Source organism: Centroberyx gerrardi, chromosome 22 (assembly GCF_048128805.1).
Source record: "Centroberyx gerrardi isolate f3 chromosome 22, fCenGer3.hap1.cur.20231027, whole genome shotgun sequence".
In the NCBI taxonomy this organism is placed as follows: Eukaryota; Metazoa; Chordata; class Actinopteri; order Beryciformes; family Berycidae; genus Centroberyx; species Centroberyx gerrardi.
In genome coordinates, this window is record NC_136018.1 from 174,551 (window position 1) to 201,696 (window position 27,146).

The 27,146-nt window shown below is 44.0% G+C and overlaps 2 protein-coding genes and 1 pseudogene across 5 annotated transcripts in view; 1 reads left to right on the top strand and 2 right to left on the bottom strand.

Annotated features, from left to right (window-relative positions):
- The window catches only part of LOC139932014 (protein NLRC3-like), an 83,462-nt gene extending 67,208 nt beyond the window's left edge, over positions 1–16,254 (bottom strand). For 3 of the 4 annotated variants that reach the window (XM_078291344.1, XM_078291343.1, XM_078291341.1), the window contains exons 1-3: positions 16,047–16,254; positions 15,599–15,748; positions 14,665–14,784 (exon numbers count right to left, since the gene is read on the bottom strand). In XM_078291344.1, the coding sequence (XP_078147470.1) occupies positions 14,665–14,784; positions 15,599–15,748; positions 16,047–16,177 (401 nt within the window). In that variant the 5' untranslated portion in view covers positions 16,178–16,254. Of the gene's footprint in view, positions 1–11,959; positions 12,053–14,664; positions 14,785–15,598; positions 15,749–16,046 lie in introns of those variants that run through there. The other variant, XM_078291345.1, reaches the window with a different exon arrangement.
- Positions 16,255–20,291: 4,037 nt separating this feature from the next.
- On the top strand, positions 20,292–25,109 carry LOC144543487 (zinc finger Y-chromosomal protein 1-like). Its single transcript, XM_078291356.1, has 3 exons — positions 20,292–20,375; positions 21,670–22,149; positions 22,353–25,109. The coding sequence occupies exon 3, from the start codon at positions 22,514–22,516 to the stop codon at positions 23,819–23,821; it is 1,308 nt and encodes a 435-aa protein (XP_078147482.1). The 5' UTR covers positions 20,292–20,375; positions 21,670–22,149; positions 22,353–22,513; the 3' UTR covers positions 23,822–25,109.
- Positions 25,110–25,418: 309 nt separating this feature from the next.
- Positions 25,419–27,146, bottom strand: part of LOC144543500 (uncharacterized) — a 7,612-nt pseudogene continuing 5,884 nt past the window's right edge.

A 27,146-nucleotide genomic window follows, 5' to 3' on the forward strand; every position in this document is an offset into this window, starting at 1 on the left:
TCAGTCAGTCAGTCAGTCAATCTTTATAGCGGCATAAAATGCTTCATAACAAAAATAGAAACATATAGAATCAGACCTGGCCTGTCTCACAAAGCGAGATTAGTGGGTTAGCGAGCTAACTTTGGGTTTAACCCTGGCTTTTCGGTCTCACACAGGTGGTTCACTTTTAACCGGGGTAGATCACCATGGTAACTGATGCTGCACGGCTAACCTGCTCCAGAGCAGGTTCAGTTCAGGCTATCGGATCAAAACGGATGAAAGGCCTCCTGACCAATCAGCTCTCTGGAAACAGGGAGTCAGCATTCCTACAGGATATGGACAAATATACAACATTCAAATGAAAATGACAAGTAATATAGGAAACTATTAAATTAACAGACAGTTGAGGTGCTGTCCGCAGGGCGATGTGTTTACAGACCAGCAGAATCACTTTGCTTTCCATGATAACTTATTATATCGGAGGTATAGCAGGTGGCCTACTTAATTGACCATATTATCAATGAATGAAAGTTACTTTTGCATATATTAATTGCGCAGAATTTTTTTCATTGGATTCCCGACAGTGTTTCAATGTAGCCTATTCCATATTACATCACCGCAGCCCCGAATAACATGAGGCCGACTTAATAAATTGTCACGGTTGTGACTTTCAGTCCCTGCTTCATTGTCTAGTTTTTGTATTTCTATGTGTATTATGTTCCCTGTCTAGTTCTACTTGCCATGTTCTCTGTTTGCCCCAGCTGTTTCTGATTTGTAATCACCTCCCCATGTGTATATTAGTCTTGTTCCCCAGTCAGTCTTGGTCGGATCATTATTTTCTGTTACGTGTCAGTTAAGTGCTCCCGTCTCTGTTTACCTGTTGTTTCCTGCACCCGTTATATTAAACACCCAGTCTTGGGGTTTGATCACTACCTGCCTCGCTGTCCTGCATTTGGGTCCTCACCACACCTCACTGTGACATAAATAGAAAATCTTTTTACAGCCTCATGTGTCCACAAACTATTTTATTAATGGAAAGTTTGCCCACTGTGTCCTAATGACGGGGCAGGTCCTCCAGTAATCCTCTCTAGCCTTGATCGCAGAAACAACTTTTACTTTTCACGGTTATGTTTTGTAATGCTGACATTTATTCATTATAAGAGTTTGTTCTTGTTCTTCTTCATTTCTTTCTGATACCCGTGTGTTGAAAATGTCAGCAGTATATATTAGGGCATATATAATCCTATAATTAGGTCTATTTATTGTCTATTACTTTTATTGTTTGCTTATTTAATTGTTTTCGCCTATTTCTATTACTTCTTTTTATAGTATATAGCACTTATATTCTATATCCTTTTCTCCCACTGAATCATATTACTTTTGCTGTTGCAACAATCTAATTTCTCCAGGGGATCAAATCTTATCTTATCCAAATTGTCTGATCTGGATCTGTCCATGTTGCATGTGATTGGCTATTTGTTAGAAACCCCGCCTCTTTCATGTGAACACGCTCATAGCTGATAGGTAAATCCTGGGTTGACAGAGCCGGTTGATAACCAGCAGTGAGACCGGTTAGCTGGATCGCCAATGTTAGGTTTAGTGAAGCCGGCTAACTCAATGATAGCCTGACTATGTTGAACTCGCTTCGTGAGACAGGCCTCTGCCAAATAACATAATAGCAACAATAACACAAATGTGCATGGCATGTCACATCCAAAAGAATCCCAGATCCAATAATGGAGCATCTGCCTCATTTGGTTGCAATACATCTATTTCACCAGCAGATGTCACTCACATGCGGTGTTATTTAAAGCTTCGAGTAGCGAACCCATTTTCACAACAATTGGCTGCAAAGCCTCAAAGCTTCAGAAAGCCTTGTTTTGCCATCACTAGTAACAAGGCTACAGGAGGAAGACAAATGAGATTCAATAGAAATGACACAAGCGCTCCGGTGTTAATAACAAGTGCAGCCATACATAAACATTTTAAGAACAAGAATGTTCAAGATTTTAAGAAGCCTATCCGACTGATTACCAACTAAACTTAAGATGTTCCAAAATACTTTCAATTCAGTGTTTGTTTCTGAGAAATTGGCACCAGAACCAGACCAGAACCAGGAGACGTGAACCCGAACCCTAACCCAAAGCCGGGGTAGACGGGCTCAGTGAATGTGGAGCAGGTGTGGAAGGTGTGGAGGAGTCTCAGTTTGTCAGAAGAGACTTTGTAGAAGGACAGAGTCCCAGCAGACCAGTCCAGATACACTGCTGCTCTGTTAGATCCAGAGGGACGGACAGGGATGATGGTGGACTTCCCATTGTGTCTGGCAACGTAGCTGTAATCAGAGCACTCCAGGGTCCAGGACTGGTCATTGTATCCAAGCAGAGAGTCACCACCACTTCTTCTGATTTCTCTGAAAGCGACTGCTACAGAAACCCTTCCACTCCACTCTACCTCCCAGTAACATCGCTTCTTCAGACCCTCTCTACACAGAACCTGAAGCTGCTGGTTAAATCTCTCTGGGTGATCCGGATACGGCTGCTGCTCTGTCACCACCATCACCTTTCTGTCGTCCTCAGACAGATCGAGATTTCTGCTTGCTGTGTGTGGATCCAGTGTGAGATGACAGGCATCTGATGGGGAGAAGAAGACGCACAACAGACATCACCATTTACTGAGACTGACTTCATCACCTCTCAATCAGCAAAGCAGCACATCCAGTATAAAGGCTAATAGGGACTGAAGCCCTGTTCAGACCTGAAGCGGAACGGCTGTGTAACATAGTCTGCTTCCTTTCAGCGCTCATGTTAACAGATTGAACACACTAAGCTCATCAATAGTTTCGGTGTTGAGTCTATTTTCTGCATACACAGCTTGTAGATTTCACAGAAATACACAGTGGAAACATTCTGTAGATAGTAATTTCTGCATCATTACCACAGAAGCAAATATATATTCAATGACCAACCTACTAATGTCTTTACTGTTGTTATTGTTGTTGTTGTTGTTGTTGTTAATAAATGTGCACTACTACACTACACATTAATAAAAAGCAAGACGGTCACTGTGGGATGATGAACATCTTATCTGCATTTGAAATATCACCTGCCAAAGAACACGGGGTCTGCTATTAAATTATCACTAACATAAATGAGATTAGATGTTTTTGGCTAGAGAGAGGTGTAAATGTAAAGGTCCCATATGCTTGTCCAAAGATTGTCCAATCACAAGTTACAACACTGTCTGAAAAATAATCCTAAACAAATCCACGTGACTGCTTTGATGCACAAGAGTCTGTGTAGAAAATGAAGGTGGATGATATAAAGTTAATCACCAAAGTGGAGAAATACAGGTACTGTATGACTGTCAGCGTTGTTTCTATAAAGACAACATTAAAAAGAGAGGCTTTTTTTCAATGAGGCTGCTGGGTGGCATAGAAATACACTTCTGGTCTGAACAACACTTAGGTACAGGAACACAGATTAGCTGAGTGTGTGTGTGTGAGAGAGCGAGATACAGAGCGCTATAAGCAGTGTGCTCATACTGTCTCAGTACTCACATCTTGTAAGACTGTCAGCTGTAATCCAGTCTTCTCTATTGTCCACCCTGTAGAGATGAACACAACAACAACAGTCATCTGCAGGTCCACTCAAACACATGATCACGACACTCCTCTCAACTGGAAACTCTCTCTCTGCTTCAGCTGATCTGATTGGCCGACACCTTCACTGAGAAGAGGAGCCACTGATAAAGGTGGATATTAATCAAGAAATGCTGGATCTTTGGTTTGATGCCAACTGTGTTTATCACAATGCTGCCACTAACTGAGACCAACCAATGGACCTTGTCAACATGGACTGACTCCAACCCTCTACTGACCTCAGAGTCTCCGGTCTACAGTGTGGACTCTCCTGAAGATCAAACAGCAGCTTCACTCCTGAATCCTGCAGCTTGTTGTATCTCAGGTCCAGCTCTCTCAGATGGGAGGAGTTGGACTTCAGAGCTGAGGCCAGAGAAGCACAGCCTTCATCTGTGATCTGACAGTCTGCCAGCCTGCAGAGAGAGGAGGATTTTAACAAACCACTGCTGATGTTCAAGTAGGGCTTCACACAGAGGGAAACAAGATTCTCTACCTCAGAGTCTCCAGTCTACAGTGTGGACTCTCCAGTCCATCAGACAGCAGCTTCACTCCTGAATCCTGCAGATTGTAGTTGTCACTCAGGTCCAGCTCTCTCAGATGGGAGGGGTTGGACTTCAGAGCTGAGGCCAGAGAAGCACAGCTGCTCTCTGACAAGCAGCAGCAACGCAATCTGAATAAAGAATAAAGCATGTAGATAAAGAATTTTCCTGAATTTGAATTGAAAAGTGCTTGCAACAGTCTAGTGTTTCATAATCCAGTCAGATCTGTTCAGGTTATAAATATGTAGCTCAACATTGCTATGCCACAGTAGTCAGTGGGCTTTGCCGTTATACAAGTAGATTGACTTTGTCATTTTGTTAGTCACTGTGGATAAACAATCAGCATAATGTCAGCCTTATACAGACATGTTCAAATTAAATATCACCTCTATATTCATATAATATTCTTACCAAACAACAGACCTGTTCAACATGTACTGACTCTACTGACCAACTCAATCTGAATAAAGAAGAACGCATGAAGCTAGAAAACACATTATTCCTGGATAGAAAACTTGCTTGAAACCATCCAATCTTGCATGACCCAATCAGAGCTGTCAAGGTTTTAAATATAAATTTTACTAAAATGTCGAGCTCAACTATTAACACCTGAACCCAACATGGTGCCAGGTTCAAAAGACATAATATAACAAGGACAAATCGGAAGTAGCTGATATTAATGACAATATGCTGCTGCTTGAATTAACAAGTAGATCATTCAATCATTTTAAGTCCAGTTGATTCTGTTTCTATTTTTTGGAAGTCTATTATCATTATTGTGGAATATATCAGCCTAATGCAGATGTCTGTAAATTTAGTGTCACTGCAACATTCATAGAATATTCACCTCATATTCCTGTCAGCACAGAACTAAATAATGCAACTGACCTCAGAGTCTCCAGTCTGCAGCGTGGACTCTCCAGAAGATCAGACAGCAGCTTCACTCCTGAATCCTGCAGCTCGTTGCCACCCAGGTCCAGCTCTCTCAGATGGGAGGAGTTGGACATCAGAGCTGAGGCCAGAGAAGCACAGCTGCTCTCTGACAACCTGCAGCCACTCAGTCTGAATAAAGTACAAGGCATGAAGCTATAAAACACATTATGTCTGTGTAGAAAACTTGCTTGAAGCCATCCAATCTCTCATAATCTAATCAGAGCTGTGGAGGTTTTGAATATAGTATTTTCTATGATGAGCTCAACTCAAACATCTGAATCCAACAGGGTGCAAGGTTAATAACAAAGAAAAAAACAGCACTCGATATAATTAAAGGACAATTCCTGTTATTTTGAACCTGGGTCTTATTTTCCGAGTTTTTGCCATCATGACAATTGATTGTGTTCAAAATTTCATCACTTCCTTCACTGTCGAGCTGTAGCTACCTCCAGGAACGCTGCTGTCCAACACACACCAAAAGGGCAAACACAAGCTCCAACAGTTGAATCCAAAAAGTGATTTAACACAATAACACTCACACTGCACTTCTATATTTAAAAAGCTGCAATTGAACAATTATTACAACATTTCAGTTATAATAGCTCTGTCAGGAATAGCTTAATCATTTACTGCAGATGAAGATGGCAATACAGTTGGACTTAGCAGTATAGTTTCTTGAGGATGCTCCCTGCTGCAGTACTACAGCATAACAGCATAACCCCCCCCCCCCCCCCCCGAATTAGGATTAACCATGCTACCTAAGTGAACTATAGTATGTGTAAGCATTTTGCATACAACTCATCCTTCGATACCCTTCTCATCTGTAGTACTGCAGGGCAGGAACTGAGTTTCCTCTAGAGAATGGGCACATGCTGCTCCCTCTAGTGTTCGTCAACAGCCACTACAAATGTACACAAACCGGAGTACAGTGGAGCACCCTCCGCTTCCTGGACTGCCAGGATATCCAAAAAGATATCTTGGGACCATCAGTGGCTTCTGAGACTACTGCACATGCCAGAGCACGTCTGCATATCACCAGAGATTACAATTACAATTACAATTTCCCATTTGGCAGACGCTTTTATCCAAAGCGACGCACACATGAGATTTTAATACAACACAAGCAAGGATCTAGTCAGGAAAGAACAACGAGAGTAAGAGCCATAAAGCTAAGTTCTGGTCCGACAGGACAGAGGAGCCAAGATATTTTTTTTTATTTACACAATCCATCAGGTGAGAAGGTGTTCACTAAAGAGCTGGGTCTTTAGCCTTTCCTTAAAGATTGAGAGGGACTCTGCGGATCAAATGGAGTTTGGTAACTCGTTCCACCACCGAGGAACCACAGAACCACTGTGCTGTTTTGGGCCGGCTGAAGACCAGACGCGCCGCCGCGTTCTGGATCATCTGCAGAGGTTTGAGCGTGCATGGTGGGAGCCCTGCCAGTACGGAGTTGCAGTAGTCAAGGCGTGATATTACAGGAGCCTGTACTAGGAGTTGTGCTGCATGTTCAGACAGGTAGTGTTCTAATGTTCCTGATGTTGTACAGGGCAAATTGACATGACCGAGCAACAGAAGCCACATGCTCCTTAATAATCCACTTAGACCCTAGCCAAAATTCAGGAAAAAACGCCTAAAATGACATATGCAAAATGAATCAGGAATAGCTCCTCAACCATAAGGCCTATATGCATGATTCTGGCCTCCTTTGATAGGTAAGAATCTAAGGAATATGAATCCATTGTAAGTAAACCTATATCTATTACCAATCCAGAGTAAATGGAGATGCAATAAAGGAAAAATAAGATTTTCATCCTTGCATAGTATATAATCAAAATTTCAGTCAGAGACACTTACGTCAAAGGAGATTGGACCATTATAGCACTAATGGTTATACAGTTGTATTTGGTGGAAAAGGCTCTGCTCTTGAGGATGCTCCCCAATGAATCCAAGCAGCATGCGAGAGATTCTGCGGGGAGCGCAATAAACCCCCCCAAGGCATAGTAGACATATCATTAATAATATGAACCAACATAAAGGATAGAGATAGCTTGCACAAGCATCCTGGGAGCAGATAATAAAGGAGGAGGTTGGGGTGGTGGAAGGAATTTGCATTTGGTCAACAGCAGACGCAATGCGAGCAGTGGAGCATCTTTCAGTGCTGGTAAAGGAATCATTCCTTCGATGGCTGGCGGCCGATGGCTGTAGCGGAGCAGGCTCAGTAGGTAAATATCAGTTACCTGATATCAGACAGAATTGTCAACTCGTCACTCCATTTCCATCTTCAGTCTGACATTGCCTCCACTCTAACCAATTTCCGTGGGGGAGGGGGATTCGATTTTCCCTAACCAATCACTAGAGACCGACGTATCCGCCTGAATCTAACGTCATTTTAAGTCGACACTGATGCGAAAAAAAAATCTCCCCTTGGAATAAATGCCTTCAAAGCAGAGTGCTGTTCAGATTTCAAAGTAATTGGTACTTTTAATCGATTTAGAACAGCCTCGATAGCAGCGTCTATCTTGTCTACAGCGGTCGCCATTGTTGTTATTACTCCTCCTTGGTTCTGGCACACAGCTTGACAACGCTTGACAACAGCTTGACCAAAGATGCCTCAGAGGGATCTATAGTTTATAAACCATCTCTGGCTTGACAACGGCGTTAGTCCCGCCCGTGGTGCTGATTGGCTAATCGTTAGTCCCATTTTTCAACCGAGAGAAACCGCTGTTTCATGTCACGATGCCAGACCAGAAGCAGTCAACTCTGTGGAGTAGGCGGATTCAAAAGTCTGGACCCAGGCAAAAATATCAGCCTTTCATGTGGAAGATTGTGGGTTCAAATCCAGGCTTGTCCTTTCCAAAGTCATTAGTCATCAAGAACAAGGAGCATGTTTTCTAATAGAAAGTTTGGCCATTGTGAATAACTTCAACAATGTGGTTGCAATGAAATGATTAACTTGTCAGAAGTCACGGGCCAACACAAAATTAGCTATAACTAATCGACTGCATGTTCAAGCTTGTGTGTCTGTGTCCTTCTGTAATGTTTTGTCTGTCTTTTCAAAGTGTGCTTGGACCCTGCAATTGCTGCTTGCGGCAATTGCATTGTTATTTGCTCTGTGTCCAAGATGGAGGAGAAGTTCAGACTGTTTCCTGTTGTTTATAATCCGACTCATATACGGAACTCTGAACAATAAAAATGCTGCATGAAGGCGGGTGGCGGAGATCACTGGTATTCCAGGTATGCATGTGCTGCTTTCACTTTGGTAGCTTGCTAATCAGCTGGCTAATTAGCTAATGTTAGCTGTGAATTAATGTACCCCCAGCCCATCTCCTGCTTTGTTCCTTTGTGTCCTAATAAAATTAAAAAAACAAAAAAAAACAAAGCTAAAATAACTCAAGTGCTTAAAATAAGATATCTAAGTCAGAAATTGGATGTAGGCAGGTGCCATGGCAGTGTGAGTGTTACTGTGTTGAAAGGATGTGTTTTAATCACATTTTCGACTGTTCGAGATTATGTTTTTGAGAGCAGCGCTCCCGGCAAACCACAGGTATGTAAAGTTCTACCGTGAAGTAAGTGAGGAAAGTTTGAACCCAATCAACCATCATGATGGCAAAAACCAGGAAAATAAAGCCCAGATTGAAAATAACCAGAATTATTAATGACAACATGCTGCTACTTGAATAAACAGGCTGAATAGTGAATTAGCACTTTCACAGTCACACTAAGTTGTCTGCAAATTTAGTGTCACTGCAATATTCATAAAACATTCATATAATATTCATGTTTGCACAGAAATAATAAAATGCTGTCTGACCTCAGAATCTCCAGTCTACAGTGTGGACTCTCCAGTCCAGCAGACAGCAGCTTCCCTCCTGAATCCTGCAGATAGCTGTTATTCAGGTCCAGCTCTCTCAGATGGGAGGGGTTGGACTTCAGAGCTGAGACCAGGACTTCACAGTGAGTCTCTGAGAGTCCACAGTCAGAAAGTCTGTGATGACAGATTTAATGTGAATTAAGTGATTTTCAAAGCATTGCTGAGACTAAGCAATAAGCATACCAATCGCTTTTTATACAGCATGACAATAATAATACTTGAGAGAACACTTGAGAGAATGATCGTGATCTTAGCCAAGGTACTTCGGCAGATCATTCCAGATTCTGGTAAAAAAAATTTAAAAAAACAGGCATTACGCTTCTATAGATAAAAAAAAACAAAAAAACACATCCTGTAATACTAACTGTACTGCAGACACCATCCACTGGAAAATACGGCTGCCTGTTGTAATAAATGTCCTCTTTCTGAATTTTTTCCCCACAGCCTCTTAACTCCTGAAGCTCTTTGGCTGGTTTGTATTAAGCCACCTTCAGCCCAAGGAAGATAACTAGAAACAGCACTTCACTGTAAAGTCATAACAATCATTACAGCTAAACAGAATAACTGTGTTCACGAACATGATAACTAAAAACACAGCCAACTGAAAACTAGAAGTATGCTCTGCTGTCACAGCATTTTCAACAACAATTCAAGAACATTTTTGGACAATCACAACTGAGTTGTATTCTTTGGAATAAACAGATGTACCACTGTCCAATAAGTTAAAGTGTGTATGTATGTATGTATGAGTAACTCTGTATCTTTATTATAATTCTTATGCCGTCAAGTATGAAGGTATTCTACACTGTTGTTTAATGTTGACCTTTATCAGGACTAACCGAGCCTTCCTGCAGTTCCTCACAGCTGGGATCAGTCTCCGTCGTCCCTCCACTGATGTCTTGTACTCCTTCAGGTCCAACACATCCAGAACCTCCTCTGACATCTGCAGCATGTAGGCCAGAGCTGAGCAGTGGATCTCAGAGAGTTCCTTCTCTGATCTGTTCTCTGACTTCAGGAACTCTTGGATCTCCTGATGTACTGACTGGTCGTTCATCTCCATCAAACAGTGGAAGATGTTGATGCTTCTGTCAGGAGAGAAATTGTAGGTGTTCATCTCCTTCAGGTTGCTGATGGCTCTCTGGATGCTTTCTGGACTGCTCTCTGTCCGACCCAGCAGGCCTCCTAAGAGACTCTGGTTGGACTCCAGTGAGAGGCCATGAAGGAAGCGGACAAAGAGGTCCAGGTGGCCATTTTTACTGTCCAAGGCTTTGAACATTGCTGTCTTCAGGAAGGCATCCAGGGATTGTTCACTTCTGCCATATCTACCCCAGTCTTTTCCCAGGAATGTGTCCAGTACTTTCATGTTTGCACATTTATCAAAGACACCATCATGAAAATAATTATCATCATCATCCAGGGATGATTCACTGTCATCACAGTCCGAGTCTTCAATGCATGTCATCAGTACTCTCTTATCCCTGTTTGTGTAACAGTGGAACATGTAGACTGCAGCGAGAAACTCCTGAATGCTCAGATGAACAAAGCAGTAGACCGTTCTCTGGAAGAGGACACACTCTCTTTTGAAGATCTCTGTGCACACTCCTGAGAACACCAAGGCCTCTCTGACATCAAGACCACACTCCTCCAGGTCTTCTTGGTAGAACATGAGGTTGCCTTTCTCCAGATGTTCAAATGCCAGCTTCCCCAGCTTCAGAAGAACTTCCCTATTACTCTCCATCAGCTCCTGTTGACTCATCTCATGTCTCTCATCATACTTCTGCTTCTTCCTCTTTGTCTGAACCAGCAGGAAGTCTGAGTACATCTCAGTCAGGGTCTTGGGCAGCTCTCCTCTCTGGTCTGTAGTCAACATGTGCTCCAGAACTGTAGCAGTGATCCAACAGAAGACCGGGATGTGGCACATGATGTGGAGGCTCCTGGATGCCTTGATGTGTGAGATGATTCTGCTGGCCTGCTCCTCATCACTGGATCTCCTCCTGAAGTACTCCTCCTTCTGGGGGTCAGTGAACCCTCGTACTTCTGTTACCCTGTCAACACATGTAGGAGGGATCTGATTGGCTGCTGCAGGTCGGGAAGTTATCCAGAGGAGAGCCGAGGGAAGCAGATTCCCCTCGATGAGGTTTGTCAACAGCACGTCTACTGATGATGTCTGTGTGACATCAGACACAACCTCATTGTTCTGGAAATCCAATAAAAGTCTGCTTTCATCCAGGCCGTCAAAGATGAACACAACTTTACAGACAGAGAGCTTCTCTGCTGTGACCGTCTGTAATGTTGGATGGAAAACATGGAGCAGCATGAGAAGACTGTACTGCTCATCTTTGATCAAGTTCAGCTCCCGGAACGAAAGCAGAATCACAAGACTGACATCTTGATTTTCCAAGCCCTCTGCCCAGTCCAGAGTGAACTTCTGCACTGAGAAGGTTTTTCCAATGCCAGCAACGCCCTTCGTCAGAACTACTCTGATGTGTGTCTCTTGGCCAGGTAAGGGTTTAAAGATGTCGTGGCACTTGATTGTAATGTCATGGAGGGTCTTCATCTTGGATGCTGTCTCCAGCTGCCACACCTCATGTTGGGTATTAACCTCTTCACTCTGTCCCTCTGTGATGTAGAGCTCAGTGTAGATCCTGTTGAGGGGGGTTCCAGTTCCTGCTTCAGCAGTTCCTTCTGTCACAAATTCACATCTCCTTCTCAGACTGATCTGATGCTCGTCTAAAACCTCCTGCGGACCGCCGTCTGCTGGAAGAGAAGAAGGAATAAATAAGGGTTAAACAAATATATTGTTGTACACTACAGAGACTCTGGTGTTCCTTTTCAGTACCAACATAAAAGAAAGTGCAAAACAACAAAAGATTACATTTTCTAAAATGTAGCAACATTTTAAATGGCCATGTTGCATGATAAAGAAAAATGTGGCTGTAGCAACACATGAAGTCCTGGTTTTAGCAATGGTGATAACAGAAGACAGACCCCCAGTCTTACTTTGTGCGATGCTGGTTTGACTGGGTGTCTGCAGTCCAGGTCTTGTTCTGGATCTTTCTCCACACTGGGGACAGGCGGAGTCTCCTGATGAGCCAGACTGGTCCCAGTATGAGGTGATGCACTGTCTGCAGAACCAGTGTCCACAGCGGGTAGAGACTGGATCCCTCAGGACCTCCTGACACAATGCACAGCAGGACAGCTGCTCCTTCACAACACCACGACTCCTCTTCTGTCTGTGGAGATGAAGAGAATTTGTGATTGCTAGCACCAGAAAACACTATCAAGTTTAAAAATAACATTTGTTTAACTTTTAAACTTAATTTCAAGATTTGACAATGCCATCTACTGTAGTTGGCATCACACTGCTGCAACAGGAAGTCTTTATATTTAGGGGTCCAAGCATATAGTGCTGGAACCCTATTATTTTTGCTGAAATTCTTCTTCTTTCTTTCTTCGTTTTTCTCCACTAAAAGTGTCTGTAGCTCAGAAACCGTTAAGTTCTACAGCAACTATATTTGGCAGGTGGGGTCCTACGGCCCCCCGACTACTCAGGCAAGGCAGTCCACACACATTGGCCAGATGGTGGCGCTATAACAAGCAACTTTACGTTTTGGCCAATAACTTCTGAACCGTGTGTCATAGATTGAAAACTCTTGTATCCATAGATTCATATATCATATATCACATTCAGTGTCCACCATATTGTATTGTCCGCCATTTTTTCGCAATTCCTCCTAGGAGACGAATCTTGGGACCGTCCTCTTTCAAAGTTGTGTAAAGGTTACTGATAGGTCAAATGGTTTGGCTTTTATCAACCAATAAACAGTAAACGAAACACGCCCTAACACTAAATTGGCCACAACTCCTTGATTATTCATCTAATCAAGCCAGAGCTCTATCACTAGAGGGCGCTACAAGTGTAAAACGTTTATATCTCAAAATTGACTGCATAGATTTTTATGATATTTTGTACACATGTTCTAGGATCATATCCAAGTTGATCTATCAAATTTGGTCATAATCATTGATTAAAGTGGGCGTGGCTTATTGCATAATAACCAAATCTTCATAGGTATTACAGTCAAAACTTCAAAAATTCATAAAAAATCAGCTGTATGTCCGAGAGAGCTGAACTTTTCAGGACATGTCGGCTGAAGTGAGATAAATCTTTCGTACACTGGTATGTACCCCCGATTCTGAAGTCGCCCCCCTCTGTTTATAGCAAAAACTGACTGTGATTCCACAGTGTTGTCCTCCTAAACCGTACGTTACAGGGGGAAAAAACAGGATTTTTGAAATCATTACACCTTCGTTAGTAAAAAGCCAAAAAATTGTAATGATATCTTGAAAACTGAGCGTACGGTAGATGGGAATGTGCAGCTGCAAATAGTTTGATAAATTGACAATGTCATATGTTCAATATAGTTTGATCAATCTTCATCAAACTAAATACAAATGATATCTGGACTCAAAGCACGTGTTTGACATCATCTGTCAATGGCAAAATATCTGATTGACATCACTGATTGGGGCCAGACCTTTCAACCCACACAGAGCAGTGCAGCAGCAGTTTTCTGGCCCATTTGACTTACTAATGTTTTATTCATTAATGGAGAGCACTACAATGGTCTATAAAGTGATTAGCTCTGTCAATCTGTCAATCATAGGCTGCAGTATCACAATACTTTACCTACAGTACCTTTAGTCAGTTTCTCCTCAGTGAACCTGTGACAGGCATTTGGCTCAGTAGGTAAAGCATCAGCCCTCACGTGGAAGATTGTGGGTTAAAATCCAGGCTTGTCCTTTCTGAAGTCGTTACTCGTCAACAACAAGGAGCATATTATCCAATAGAAAATTTGGCCATTGTGAATAACTTCAACAACGTGGTTGCAATGAAATGATTAACTTGACAGAAGTCACAGGCCAACACAAAAGTCTGTACTAAGCCATAACTAATAGACTGTGTGTCTGATCTTCACAACTTGTCTGTTTGTGTGTGTCTTTCTACCTTCTGTAATGTTTTGTCTGTCTGTCTTTTCAAATTGTGCTTGGACCCTGCAATCGCCTCTTGCGGCGATATTTATATTTGTATCTTCTGGGCAGTTAACTACTGAATGAGCATTGCATCAACAAGTTACCCATTGCAGATAAATGACATTCTGGCAATTGTGGATGAACGCAACATTGTTCACTCATTGTTCATGAACACGTTCCATTTGAAAAATGCTACACATGCATTCATTGTCTTTACCTGCTTATTCCTATTCAGGGTCATGAGAGGCTGAAGCCTATCCCAGCATGCATTGGGTGGAAGGCAGGGAAACACCTTGGAGTCCACCACAGGGCTCACACAGATACACAATCACTCCCATTCACACCTATGGACAATTTAGAGTTTTCAATACACCTGACCTGAATGTCTTTGGACTGTGTGAGAAAACCCATGTGAACACGAGGAGAAAATACAAACTCCACTTCTTGCTGTGAGGGGACAGTGCTAAACATTGAACTACTATGTTGCCAAGTGCTGTATAAATAAAGTTTATATAACCATAAGAATAAAAAAGATTTGTATGTGAAGCCCCTTATCTTAGATGGACCAAGGCTTCTACCTTACAGCTAACTAGCTCTAACAGGATTCTTTCAGAAGGTGTGTTGGTCTTTATGCCTTTCAAGTTGAGGTTTATAGTGACCAGTGATCTTACTTGGTGTCTGGATGTTGAGGTTCATTGCTGAAATTCAAAGGCGGCTCCTTAGAGCTGTCACTCTTCATAGACAGACAGCTGGGCACTGGAGACTCTGCTCTCTGGCTCCGGTCCTGACCTCTGGAAACAAGATGTTTTTGTTAATATTGTGAATAAAACAGTAGTCTGTTTTCTGATTGGTGAGCAGTGAGCAGTTATTCTCTTTTCCATTGTCTTCTCTGAAGGGCTTCATCCCACAATACTATGTACAGTATGTCACTCGATGTTCATTACCAGTTTGTTCATTTTCATTCATTCCTTCCACACCCGGCCTCAGCAGAGCTCAAAATTATACTCATCTACTGAACACCTACAATATACTGAGATTGCCTATCTGAGACATTTAGCTCTACATTTGCGTTCAATGCTTTATTGCCACATCAACTTGCAGTTCTTAGGAATTTGTCTCAGTGTGCTGATAGAACATAATGTACAAACCAATCACAGGTAAAATAAAACAAAAATCATACCTCTTCCTCTATATCCAACATAGAATGGGAAAGTGCATACACTCCAGTGCGTACACCACTTAGGCCACAACATCTCAATCAATAATTTCTGATCTCACCATCAATCTCAACAACAAAGCACTAACCGCTCAGCTGACCCTGCTGGCTTGAAACGTCCCGCTCAGCAGTTCAGAAACTGAATTCTGCCAGTAACAAACAGACTTCACCATCTAAAACAATTAAACCACAGAACAGTGCATGACTACCCAGTTCTGCTACTGTTGTTATGCCATCATATGACACACAATTCAATCTTTAGTCATGAGATAGGTTTCTATACTTCGGACCCCATCTGGTATCTTCTTTGTATTTCACTCAGTCGTACTGTATTGACAGCATTCACAGGTCTGGACATTAGGGGTCAAATGGCAGGTTTTTATCCAGACCTCTTGTGTGCTCCAGTGGAGATGCTGAGGAACTGGTCTGGATGTTCAGGTTCATTGTTGAAATTCAAAGGCGAATCCTTAGACCAGTCACTCTTCATAGACAGACAGCTGGGTGCTGGAGACTCTGCTCTCTGGCTCCGGTCCTGACCTCTGGAAACAACAAGATGTTTTTATTAATATCATGTGAGTACAACGACTGTCTGGCTTATGTATTCCTGATGAAGATCCATTTTGGATGAACAGTTGTGTTGTAGAGGAGTGAGCAGTTATTTTTTCAGTGTCTTTCCTTGGTATCCTCACTACTAGTTTTGCTTCATGAATACAATCCTCTCATAGTGTGTAATGTAACAGTGAAGGGAAACAGTTCTAACTAACAGCAGTATTATGCCTTCTTTCTCATTTAATAATAATCCATCAGGTAGTCTTCCAGTATAACCAGTCCTCTTACTTTGTGTCTGAAGGTCCAGGTTCATTACTGAAGACTAGAGGAATATCTTTAGACCGGTCACTCTTCATAGACAGACAGCTGGGTGCTGGAGACTCTGCTCTGCCCTCCTCTTCCTCCTCACAAACACTCATCTTCTGGACTTCAGTCAGTCTGAGAGGTAGAACAGAAACACTGGAGACACACACACACACACACACACACACACACACACACACACACACTGAATCTGAATCAGTGATAAACTGTTTAGTTCATTCTGACTCTCATTCCCCCTACAGTCCACAGGGAGACAACTGAGTCAGAGACTGTTACAGTAAAAACTATTTATTTTTTATTTAACTTTTTTTTTTTTTTTTACCCCGTTTCAAGCGCATAAACAACACACATGTATATAGACCCAAACACTGTCATCAAAAGAGCAAGGGGAAAATAATAAAACTAAAACTATCTATTAAAACATTTGCAATCTTCACTAGATTCTGTTTCCAGAGACTTCTTCCCAGCAGCCTGACACTGAGCAGCTGAGTGTCGTGAAGCTGCAGCGCCCTCTGCAGGCTGTCAGAGGGAGCAGAGGACAGAGACGCTTCAGTTCTGTCTGCAGCTTCAAACAGTCACAAGTGCTTCTGTCCGTCCTCAGACCGCAAGTTCTACCTGCTGCCACATCTAGGAGACATGCAGCGAGACAGACAGAGAGGGACTTTTCCTACAGTAGATCCCTGGATCCCTGGATCACTGATCTGTCGGCTCCTGCATCTCTGTCAGATTTCTTCCTCACAAACCAGAAATCACCATAAACTCCACTTTCCAAGAGCCGAACCATCGATACATGAACTCCTCCATTCCATACTTCACAGGAATATTAAATACGGACTTGTAATAGATTTTTTTTCCCTAGGCTACTGTTTTACTACCATTTCCGTTTCTTTTCTATATACTGCATATATGTATAGGCTAGTTTCTCATATTTTGGTGCAGTTTTTTACCTGGCTATGTGCATGAGTATGATTATTCTGATTATTATTATTTCATCTCATGATGTGTACCTTTTAAAGTAGATATTATTGACATGTTCATGTATTTCAGATGACTTGTCAGCTGCCATGTGAGAACTTAATAAACTTAAACTAACTCACCATAATCAACATGAAGCCTCGACCGATCAACACCCGACATCCAAAGAAAAACAGGTTTTGTTCCTGAAATAAAAAACAACTCCAGCTTCAGAGTCTGGACCAGATGCTGTGTGCCAAGTATATAGCTGCCCTCCCATTTGGAGCTAAGCACCTGCCGCTTGGAGTTAGCACCCACCTGGGCTATTTGGAGGTACTGCGGGCTGCAGCTATACCCTACTTATGGAGAACTGATCATCCAGGAAAACCCCTCAGTGTTTGTATCTGGTGACAAACTCAGTTCCTTTACCTTGTAAAGTGACAATACTCTGATTCACTGAAACATCTCTGGAACTGGAAAATACCATAAATTTGGTTTTCTACGGAGCCCCTAAAATCCCGAAAAGTGATATTTTTTTATCTTGTTCCCACAAGATAATTAACTTGTGCGCACAAGATAAAAAAATATATATATCACCTTTCGGGACTTCAGGGGCTCCGTAGTTTTCTCTACATTCAGGATAAGCAATAATAATAATGACATAGTAATACACTCACCCTTCCTCAGCCTTTAAAATGGAGTCTGAACTAACGGGCGAATACAGTTTCCAGTTTGCTCCTCCCGTCTCCCTTTCCTGGAAATGATTTCGGGATATGCTTTTATTCTGAAGGCCAAATGCCCGAACCGGATGTTATTTTCTGGCCGGTAACGCATCTTGTGGCTTTCCGCCTGAGCAGCCCTAAAATCCCAATGTGCTTTATTAGTCAAAGCGTTTTGAATACAGTGGGCATGTACACATTTCCAGGTGCAAATTTTTCACCTGAAATCTTGATGTGTTTCTTCTACTAATTACATTTTTTTGGTAGCCTATGTACGTGAACATAGTCTCTTTTTACTGGTGAGGAATGTTTTCCTTCACAATCTTACAGAAAAAAAGTTGGCTTTGCAATTATTCTTTTAATTTCATCTTTATAAAATTATTTTACATTTAGCCTAATGCAACAAGGTCGCACAAAGGAATAACTGTTGATGGGGCACGGTTTTTGTTTCATATTTATTATTTCAAAAGGAGTGAATGATTAAGAATTGTTTAATTTTTTTGTTTGTTTTTGTTGTTTAATATTTGCATGTCGTGTTGACCAACGGCTGACAACTTGAATTAGTTCCTACTCTCCACAGCAGCAGATGGCGGTAGCGAGCGAGCAGCCGGTCAGCGGTAGGAAGATGTGAAACGGACATTAGGCAACTAATCAACTGCAGTATCTAGCCAGCAGATTCTTAAACATTTTCATTTTCACTTCCATACTTTTCAATTCCATGCATGTTCGTCATTTAGGCTTTTATTTTGAAAGTTGCGACCGGAAGTTTTGTATCGTATTCCGCTACAAATTAAATTTATTGAGGTTATGTTCTGCTTGGAGTCTTTTTTACTGGAGAGGAATGTTTTCCTATGCTATGGTTATAGGTAAGTTGGTCTTGCAATTATTATTTTCATTTCTTTTAATTTCGATTAAGCCTTTATTTTGAAAGTTGTGCCCGGAAGTTTTGTGTCTTAATCTGGCGGGCTTGACGCTCGTGTAGTTCCGCCGTGGCCTGTCCGGCCTGTCAGCGCCCAGAAGTTTATCTTGTAATAATCTTCTGCGCTAGTTGAAGCTTTTCCAAGGATAAAATCAACCAGAGATAAACCGATAAAGCTCTTCTCCTCCCCGAGGCTTCAGGTAGCTTCGTGTTTCTGCTCTGTCTGTCTGTTAGCTAGCCGAGCTAATGTTAGCCTCTGCTGCAGGACCAAAGCCTCTGCTGTTTACTCAAACTTTTCATGTCCGGACCAGGTCCAGACCAGGTCCGGACCGTCTGAGAGGATTTGATGTCCGATATGAGTCTGTCTCTCTGTCAGGTGGAGACAGGTGAAGACCGGCAGCTGTACACAATCTGCTGCTGTCGTAGCGCTTCATTATATGAAGTATTTCTCTCCATATAAAGTGTAAACACTGATATAATCTTGGAATAATTCACGCAGGAACACACGAAGGTTTGCAGCAGGAGAGAACTGTGAGACCTGCGACATGTGAAAGTTTAGTCATTTTTATTTCGACAAAAATAATAAAAGAAACGTTACACAAACAAAAATGCTGGTGACAAAGTACAACTGAACAGAAACATGGAAGTGGAAAATACAATCTAGCAGTTAAATGTTTTTTCTTTGTTATTGCAACTGTACATGAAAGCAACCGAGGTGAATAGCTAATCGATAAGCCTAGATTTAGTTTTTCTTTTAAAATAGTATCGGTACTGAGAGGTGGATAAGTCGATTAGTCGATCATCAGAAAATTTGTCCATTAATCGTTTTAGTCATTAAATCAAGTAAAATTACCAAACATTTTCTGATTACAGCTTCACAAATTCTAAGATTTGCTGCTTTTCTCGGTTTCATCTATTTTACTTGATTTGATTTTTGATTTGATTTTTTTTAATGCAATGCATTTTGCTTGTTCTTTTATAGGAATTTTATCTTTTTATCTGTCTTTTATCTGCCTTCTATTGATGTAAAGCACTTTGAGCTGCATGTTGTGTATGAAAGGTGCTATACAAATAAAGGTTATTATTATTATTAGTATTATTATTATCTCATTATAAAATGAACTTTGGAGTTTTTTGGCTGCTGGTCAGACAATCTGAAGAATCACTTTGGGCTCTGGGAACTGTGATGGACATTTGTCATTAGTTTTGACATTTTATAGACTAAATGATCAATCCAAAAAATAATCTATAATAGTCTGTCTGCCTGTCTGTTAGATGTTTCTGCAGTAATTCCCCTTTTTAGGACGTTCTTTACTGTGATTATGGTTATGACAGTGATGTTATCCTTATATATTATGTCAGGGAGAATGTACAAAATAATCCTCATATTTCCTGATGTGATGTGGGACAGAAAAACCTGAATCTGAAACTCAGCCGGTCCTCTCTCGGCGTCCGGGTCCCGGTGAAAGATGTCGTCTGGACTGCTGGCGCCGTCTGGAGGAGAACTGTGCGGTTTCTTCCTGAGAGACGAAGAGGAGGAGGAGGAGGAGGAGAGGAGGAGGGAGGTGGGCTGCCAGTGGGAGAGTCCAGAGGAGAGAGGGAGGGAGGAGAGGAGGGAGGAGAGGAGGGAGGTGGGCTGTCAGAGCGAGGCAGCAGAGAGGAGAGACGCTGCTGTCCAGGTCGACCTGCTGAACCAGCCAGGTGAGAGAGAGACAGCCAGGTGAGAGAGAGACAGGCAGGTGAGAGAGAGACAGCCAGGTGAGAGAGAGACAGCCAGGTGAGAGAGAGACAGCCAGGTGAGAGAGAGACAGCCAGGTGAGAGAGAGACAGGCAGCCTGCTGCACTTCTGCTGTCTCACACACCTGTCTGCTCACTTTCCTCACTACACACACCTGTCTGCTCACTTTCCTCACTACACACACCTGTCTGCTCACTTTCCTCACTACACACACCTGTCTGCTCACTTTCCTCACTACACACACCTGTCTGCTCACTTTCCTCACTACACACACCTGTCTGCACACTTTCCTCACTACATCCGTCTGTCTGTGGAAACTACAGAGAGGCATGAAGACCACCAGCAGAGTTCATCAGGTTTCTTCTGAGCGATCTGTCGAGCGACGCAGAATCAGAACAGCGAGATACACCCAGTCTAGACACACACTTTTTTCTTTATTTTTACTATTTTCCACATTTTAGAATAACAGTAAAAACATCAAAACTATGAAATAATTCAAATGGAATTATGCAGCGACCAAAAAAGTGTTAAACAAATCAAAACTATCTTATATTTTAGATTCTTTGCCTTGATGGAAAGGCAAAGGCTTTGGAAAGAAATTCATACATAGGATCAACTTCACTGTTTATATTTGACTAAGAAACTCATTTCAAACATTTAAGCAGAAGCCTTTAGATCAGAATGCTTTAAGAGAATGAAACCGAACCTTCAGTCAGGTTCAGACTGTGACTGGAGGTTTGATCCAGAACGAAGCCTAATGAGCCGCTGTATGTTATCACATTCTCAGGGTTGAATCCTGCGCAGCCTAAATATAATTTGGTGCTTCCTACAAAAAAACTGAACTCAAGTTGCCTCGAAAATTTGCATTTAAAGTCTCCATGAAACGAACTGCTATTACTCTTACTTCTTGGAAAACAGAGCATCTTTAACGGTGACATCACACTGCACCAGGAGGCGGGAATAAAAACTCCAACCAATAAAACATCACAGATTATTGAACAGTCCCGCCCCTCCGCACCTCCCATCCAATACAACTCTCTGTCTCTCCCAGACTGATCTCCCATTGGTTTACACTTTTGATTGATCTCTCTCTCTCTCTCTCTCTCTCTCTGTCTCTCTCTCTCTCTGTCTGTCTCTCTCTCTCTCTCTCTCTCTCTCTCTCTCTCTCTCTCTCTCTCTCTCTCTCTGTCTCTCTCTCTCTCTCTCTCTCTCTCTCTCTCTCTCTCTCTGTCTCTCTCTCTCTCTCTCTCTCTCCAGGTTCCTCCAGTTTGTTGCTGCAGTGTTTCACAGTCAGACCGGACGGACCGGACGGGGGCGCTCTGCTCCGGCACTGCACCACCAACAGGACCAACGGCACATCCAAACACGCCGTCAAACGCACCCCGGCCGTCCTCCGGTCCTCCGCCAAACGCACCCGATCTCTCCTCCGCCCCGCCCGGTCGAGTTCCCGCTCCAGGTTCCAGTCGGAAACGCAGCAGGAGAGCAGGACGGACGAACCCAGCGCACCCCCAGCTGCCTCTCCGCCGCCTGTGTCCTGCACCAAACGCACCCCATCTCTGCTCCGCACCGCCCGCCTGCCGCACATCCCCCTCTGCAGGCTTTCCCTCCGTCCTCCACACCTCCCGCTCAGCCGTTCATCCACCTCTCTCTCCGCTGCTCCAGCTGAGGAGGAGGAGCAGGAGGAAGAGGAGGAGGGGGAGGCGGCGAGCGATCCAACCTGGAATCCACCAGATGGAGGTGAGTGTAGATGAAGATCAGGCCCCGCCCCTGTGGGGCTCTAAAACTCCTTGTTCACAAATCCAGTTTGGACGCTTCTCTGCGATTTGAAAATTGCAGAAGTTCATATTGCAATTTCTAATATTTTTTAGATTGATTGTTCAGCTCTTCTTTAAACATGTGGATAAAAGCTGTAAATCAGCGACTCTCTTCTCTCCCTCCAGATCCTGACTCTCTCCAGTCTCCTTCCATCCATCCTGACGTCGACCGCAGCGCCGCAGCCAGAACTCCCAGAATTCCCGGTCCGCCCGAGCGTCCGGACGCTCTCCGCGACCTGAAGGTCGAGCCTCCTGAGAGCTCCGTCTGCGACGTCTGCGGAAAAGTCATGAAATGCAAATCCAGTCTGGCCCGACACTCCTTCATCCACACGGGGGAGAAGCCGTACGCCTGCCGCCTCTGCGACCTGCGCTTCAACCGGCGGGACAACCTGCAGCACCACCTGGACCGGCTGCACCCCGAGGGAGTCGCCCGGGTCGAGAAGCGCCGTTCCGACGACCGGGCCTGGCTGTGCGAAGTGTGCGGCAAAACCTTCAACTGCAGGTCCAGACTTAAAACGCACGAGGTCATCCATACGGGAGTGAAGCCCCACCGCTGCGACCTCTGCCCCAAGGCCTACATGAGGACCAACGACCTGGAGCACCACAAGAAGATCGTCCACGTCGACGGGGCCGGCGGGCTTCCTCAGCCGAGCTCGCTGCTGTGCGACTTGTGCGGGAAAGAGTTTAAATGCAGATCTCAGCTGGCCGTTCATTTCCAAACACACACCGGGGAAAGGCCGCACCTCTGCGACCTCTGCGGCCGCAGATTCGGCCGTCCTTACCAGCTCAAACGCCACAAGATCCTCGTCCACGTCCCCAGGGCGAAGGGAGGAGAGACGCAGCCGGACGCGCCCTTCGTCTGCGCGGTGTGCGGGAAGCGGCTGAAATCTCGCGCTCTCCTGGCGGCCCATTCCCGCACGCACACCGGCGACAAGCCTCACCGCTGCGGCATCTGTCCGCGCAGCTTCCAGCGCGCCGCGCGCCTCAAACACCACCAGGTACTCGTGCACTTTAAGTTGAAAGCAGAAGAGGCGCCGCAGACGGTCTGCCGCAGGAAGGACCCGGCCCCGCCAAAAGTGTTCGCGTGCCAGGTTTGCAGCAGGGCTTTTAAGTTCAAGTCGCTGCTGGACAGTCACGTGTTGATCCACACCGGAGCCAAACCTCACGTGTGTGAGTTCTGCGAGCGCTGCTTCAGGCGCCTCAGCCACCTGAAGAGACACAGGGAGGTGGTGCACGCCAACGGGGCCAAGACCGCCGAGAGCTTCGTCTGCGAGGTCTGCGGAAAAGACAAGAAATGCAAATCGAACCTGGAAAGACACGCGATCATCCACACGGGGGAGAAGCCGCACGCCTGCGACCTCTGCGCCGCGAGGTTCAACCGCCGCGGAAACCTGCAGCAGCACATGAAGCGCATGCACGGCGTGGGGACCGAACCCGCCGAGGAGGCCGCGCCGAGCCTGTTCGACGAAGCGGAGGACGGACTGGCTTCGGCGTTGGCGTCCGCTCTGTCCCACAAACGGGAAGAAAGCCTCGGCTCTCTGGATTCTGAACCCGGTGCTGGATTTGACCCCGTGGCGTCCAGTGAGATACACTAAGAAAATGTTCTGAGACTTTATGCACTGCAGCCTGGTTGCTGTTTTCAGCTGATTCTGAAGCTGCTTGTTGGCTTGTTGTAAGTCCTGAAGTAAAAAGTCAAAGGTACACTGCCAGTCAACAGTCTGGACACACATTTTTCTTAATTTTTCCTATTTTCCACATTTTAGAATAACAGCAAAGACTCAAAACTATGAAATAACACAAATGGAATTATGCAGCGACCAAAAACATGTTAAACAAATCAAAACCATCTTATATATCTTATATAACTATCCATATATTTTAGATTCTTTAAAGTAGCCGCCCATGGAAAGGGAAAGGCTTTGGAAAGAAATTCATACATAGGATCAACTTTTTATATTTGTCTAAGAAACTAATTTCAAACATTGAAGCAGAAGCCTTTAGATCAGAATGACTTTAAGAGAATGAAACAGAACATTCAGTCAGGTTCAGACTGTGACTGCAGGTTCTGCACACTTTCTTTTTTCTTTCTTTTATTTTCTGTCTTTCATTCTTGTTTTTTGCACTTGTTTGCCATTTTTTGACGAACACGTTGTCCAGCTAGTTTCTGTCGGTGTACGGAGCCTTTGACTTTTTACTTCATCTGAACGTTCATCTGAGCCCGGGTCCGGATTCACCGAAGGTTTGCACAGGGCAGAGCGTGTGACATCACCCAAAACGACCCAATCAGAAAGCCATGCTGCTCACTAACTGTGTAATGCGTGAAATCTGCCGGTCAAAAAATACAGTCTGTTTGTGCCTGTCATGGTCATGCATGTCAATTATTGGTAAATCTCATTATTTGGCCGTCAAATTCAGAGTTAGCATCGTCAGCAGCAAGTCAGAGGGTTCTCCGTCCTAGAACCTCGGATCAGAGAACGCTCCGGTTACTGTACCGAAGGCTTTAGGTGGATCGGGCTTCCAGTTCTTTCTGAGGGTTTGTTCGCCTCAATTTGAATTAATTTCTTAGTGAATCCGATTCGAAACTGAGCTCAGAACTGATCTCAGTGAACCTGGACCCGAGTCCTCAGAGCAAAACGTCGTTCTTCATTCCTGTTGTAAGTCCCGACAACAAACCGCTGAGCAGCTTCCTGTTTGTCGCTTCACTGTCAAACTTCATCACTGAAAAAATCCTTTTCTACAAATCATGTCTGTTCATTCCTGAGCAGTGTCTAATTAATAAATGCAAGTAAAAACTATTACTGTGAAAATTAACTTTATGAATGTTAACACAGATGTGTGACAAGTCAACTCTGCTCGAGTCCCAAGTCATTCTGAAGTCTCAAGTCAAGTCATGTAGATTACCAAGTCAAGTCCAAGTCATTAATGTCAAGTCTAAATGTAGAACAGCAAGTCAAGTCAGAACAAATCAAGAGTCCAGTATCAATTTAATATCTTAAAGAAAACTAAATATCTAGGACTTTTCAATGCAATATGGTTTTAATAGGATAAAAACTTGGTAAGAGCATCATGAGTTTGATTTCTATAATCAGTTTCAACTTCAATAAATTCAATCATTCCATACAAATTCAGAAAACATAATTTAAATTCAGTCGTCTGCTGGAACAAATCTCATCACTTTCAATCTAAGTCAAGTCAAGTCTCCAGTCTTCTCTTCATGCACAAGAAGAGACACCAGACTGACGAAGAGGACCAGACTGAAGAAGAGGACCAGACTGAAGAAGAGGACCAGACTGAAGAAGAGGACCAGACTGACGAAGAGGACCAGACTGAAGAAGAGGACCAGACTGAAGAAGAGGACCAGACTGAAGAAGAGGCACCAGACTGAAGAAGAGGACCAGACTGAAGAAGAGGACCAGACTGAAGAAGAGGCACCAGACTGAAGAAGAGGACCAGACTGAAGAAGAGGACCAGACTGAAGAAGAGGACCAGACTGAAGAAGAGGACCAGACTGACGAAGAGGACCAGACTGAAGAAGAGGACCAGACTGAAGAAGAGGACCAGACTGAAGAAGAGGCACCAGACTGAAGAAGAGGACCAGACTGAAGAAGAGGACCAGACTGAAGAAGAGGCACCAGACTGAAGAAGAGGACCAGACTGAAGAAGAGGACCAGACTGAAGAAGAGGCACCAGACTGAAGAAGAGGACCAGACTGAAGAAGAGGACCAGACTGAAGAAGAGACACCAGACTGAAGAAGAGGACCAGACTGAAGAAGAGGACCAGACTGAAGAAGAGGACCAGACTGAAGAAGAGGACCAGACTGAAGAAGAGGCACCAGGTGAAGAAGAGGACCAGACTGAAGAAGAGGACCAGACTGAAGAAGAGGACCAGACTGAAGAAGAGGCACCAGACTGAAGAAGAGGACCAGACTGAAGAAGAGGACCAGACTGAAGAAGAGGCACCAGACTGAAGAAGAGGACCAGACTGAAGAAGAGGACCAGACTGAAGAAGAGGCACCAGACTGAAGAAGAGGACCAGACTGAAGAAGAGGACCAGACTGAAGAAGAGACACCAGACTGAAGAAGAGGACCAGACTGAAGAAGAGGCACCAGACTGAAGAAGAGACACCAGACTGAAGAAGAGACCAGACTGAAGAGAAGAGGCACCAGACTGAAGAAGAGGACCAGACTGAAGAAGAGGACCAGACTGAAGAAGAGGACCAGACTGAAGAAGAGACACCAGACTGAAGAAGAGGACCAGACTGAAGAAGAGGACCAGACTGAAGAAGAGGACCAGACTGAAGAAGAGGACCAGACTGAAGAAGAGGCACCAGACTGAAGAAGAGGACCAGACTGAAGAAGAGACCAGACTGAAGAAGAGGCACCAGACTGAAGAAGAGGACCAGACTGAAGAAGAGGACCAGACTGAAGAAGAGGCACCAGACTGAAGAAGAGACACCAGACTGAAGAAGAGGACCAGACTGAAGAAGAGGACCAGACTGAAGAAGAGGCACCAGGTGAAGAAGAGGCGCTGGATAACTCTGTTATGGTAATTATATAAAAGATTAGAGACCCTGGAACAGATTTAGCGTTCAGAGTGAAGACGTCTGAGAAAAACTCTGCAAGGAATGCTGCAGTGCAGCCAGCAGGGGGCGCCAGGTACATGTAGCAGTATGCTGAATGTAAGTCTCTCTCTCTCTCTCTGCGTCTCTCTCTCTCCCTCCCTTGCTGTCTCTCCCCTCTCCATCTCGCTCCCTCGCTCTCTCTCTCTCTGTCTCTCTCTCTCTTTCTCTCCCTCTCTCCATCTCGCTCCCTCGCTCTCTCTCTCTCTGTCTCTCTCTCTCTTTCTCTCCCTCTCTCCAGCTCTCTCCCTCGCTCTCTCTCTTTCTCTCCCTCTCTCCCCTCTCTCCATCTCTCTCCCTC

Excerpts from the sequence above, each read along its gene's own strand:
- LOC144543487 (XM_078291356.1), top strand. The coding sequence starts at position 22,514 with ATGAAATGCAAATCCAGTCTGGCCCGACACTCCTTCATCCACACGGGG.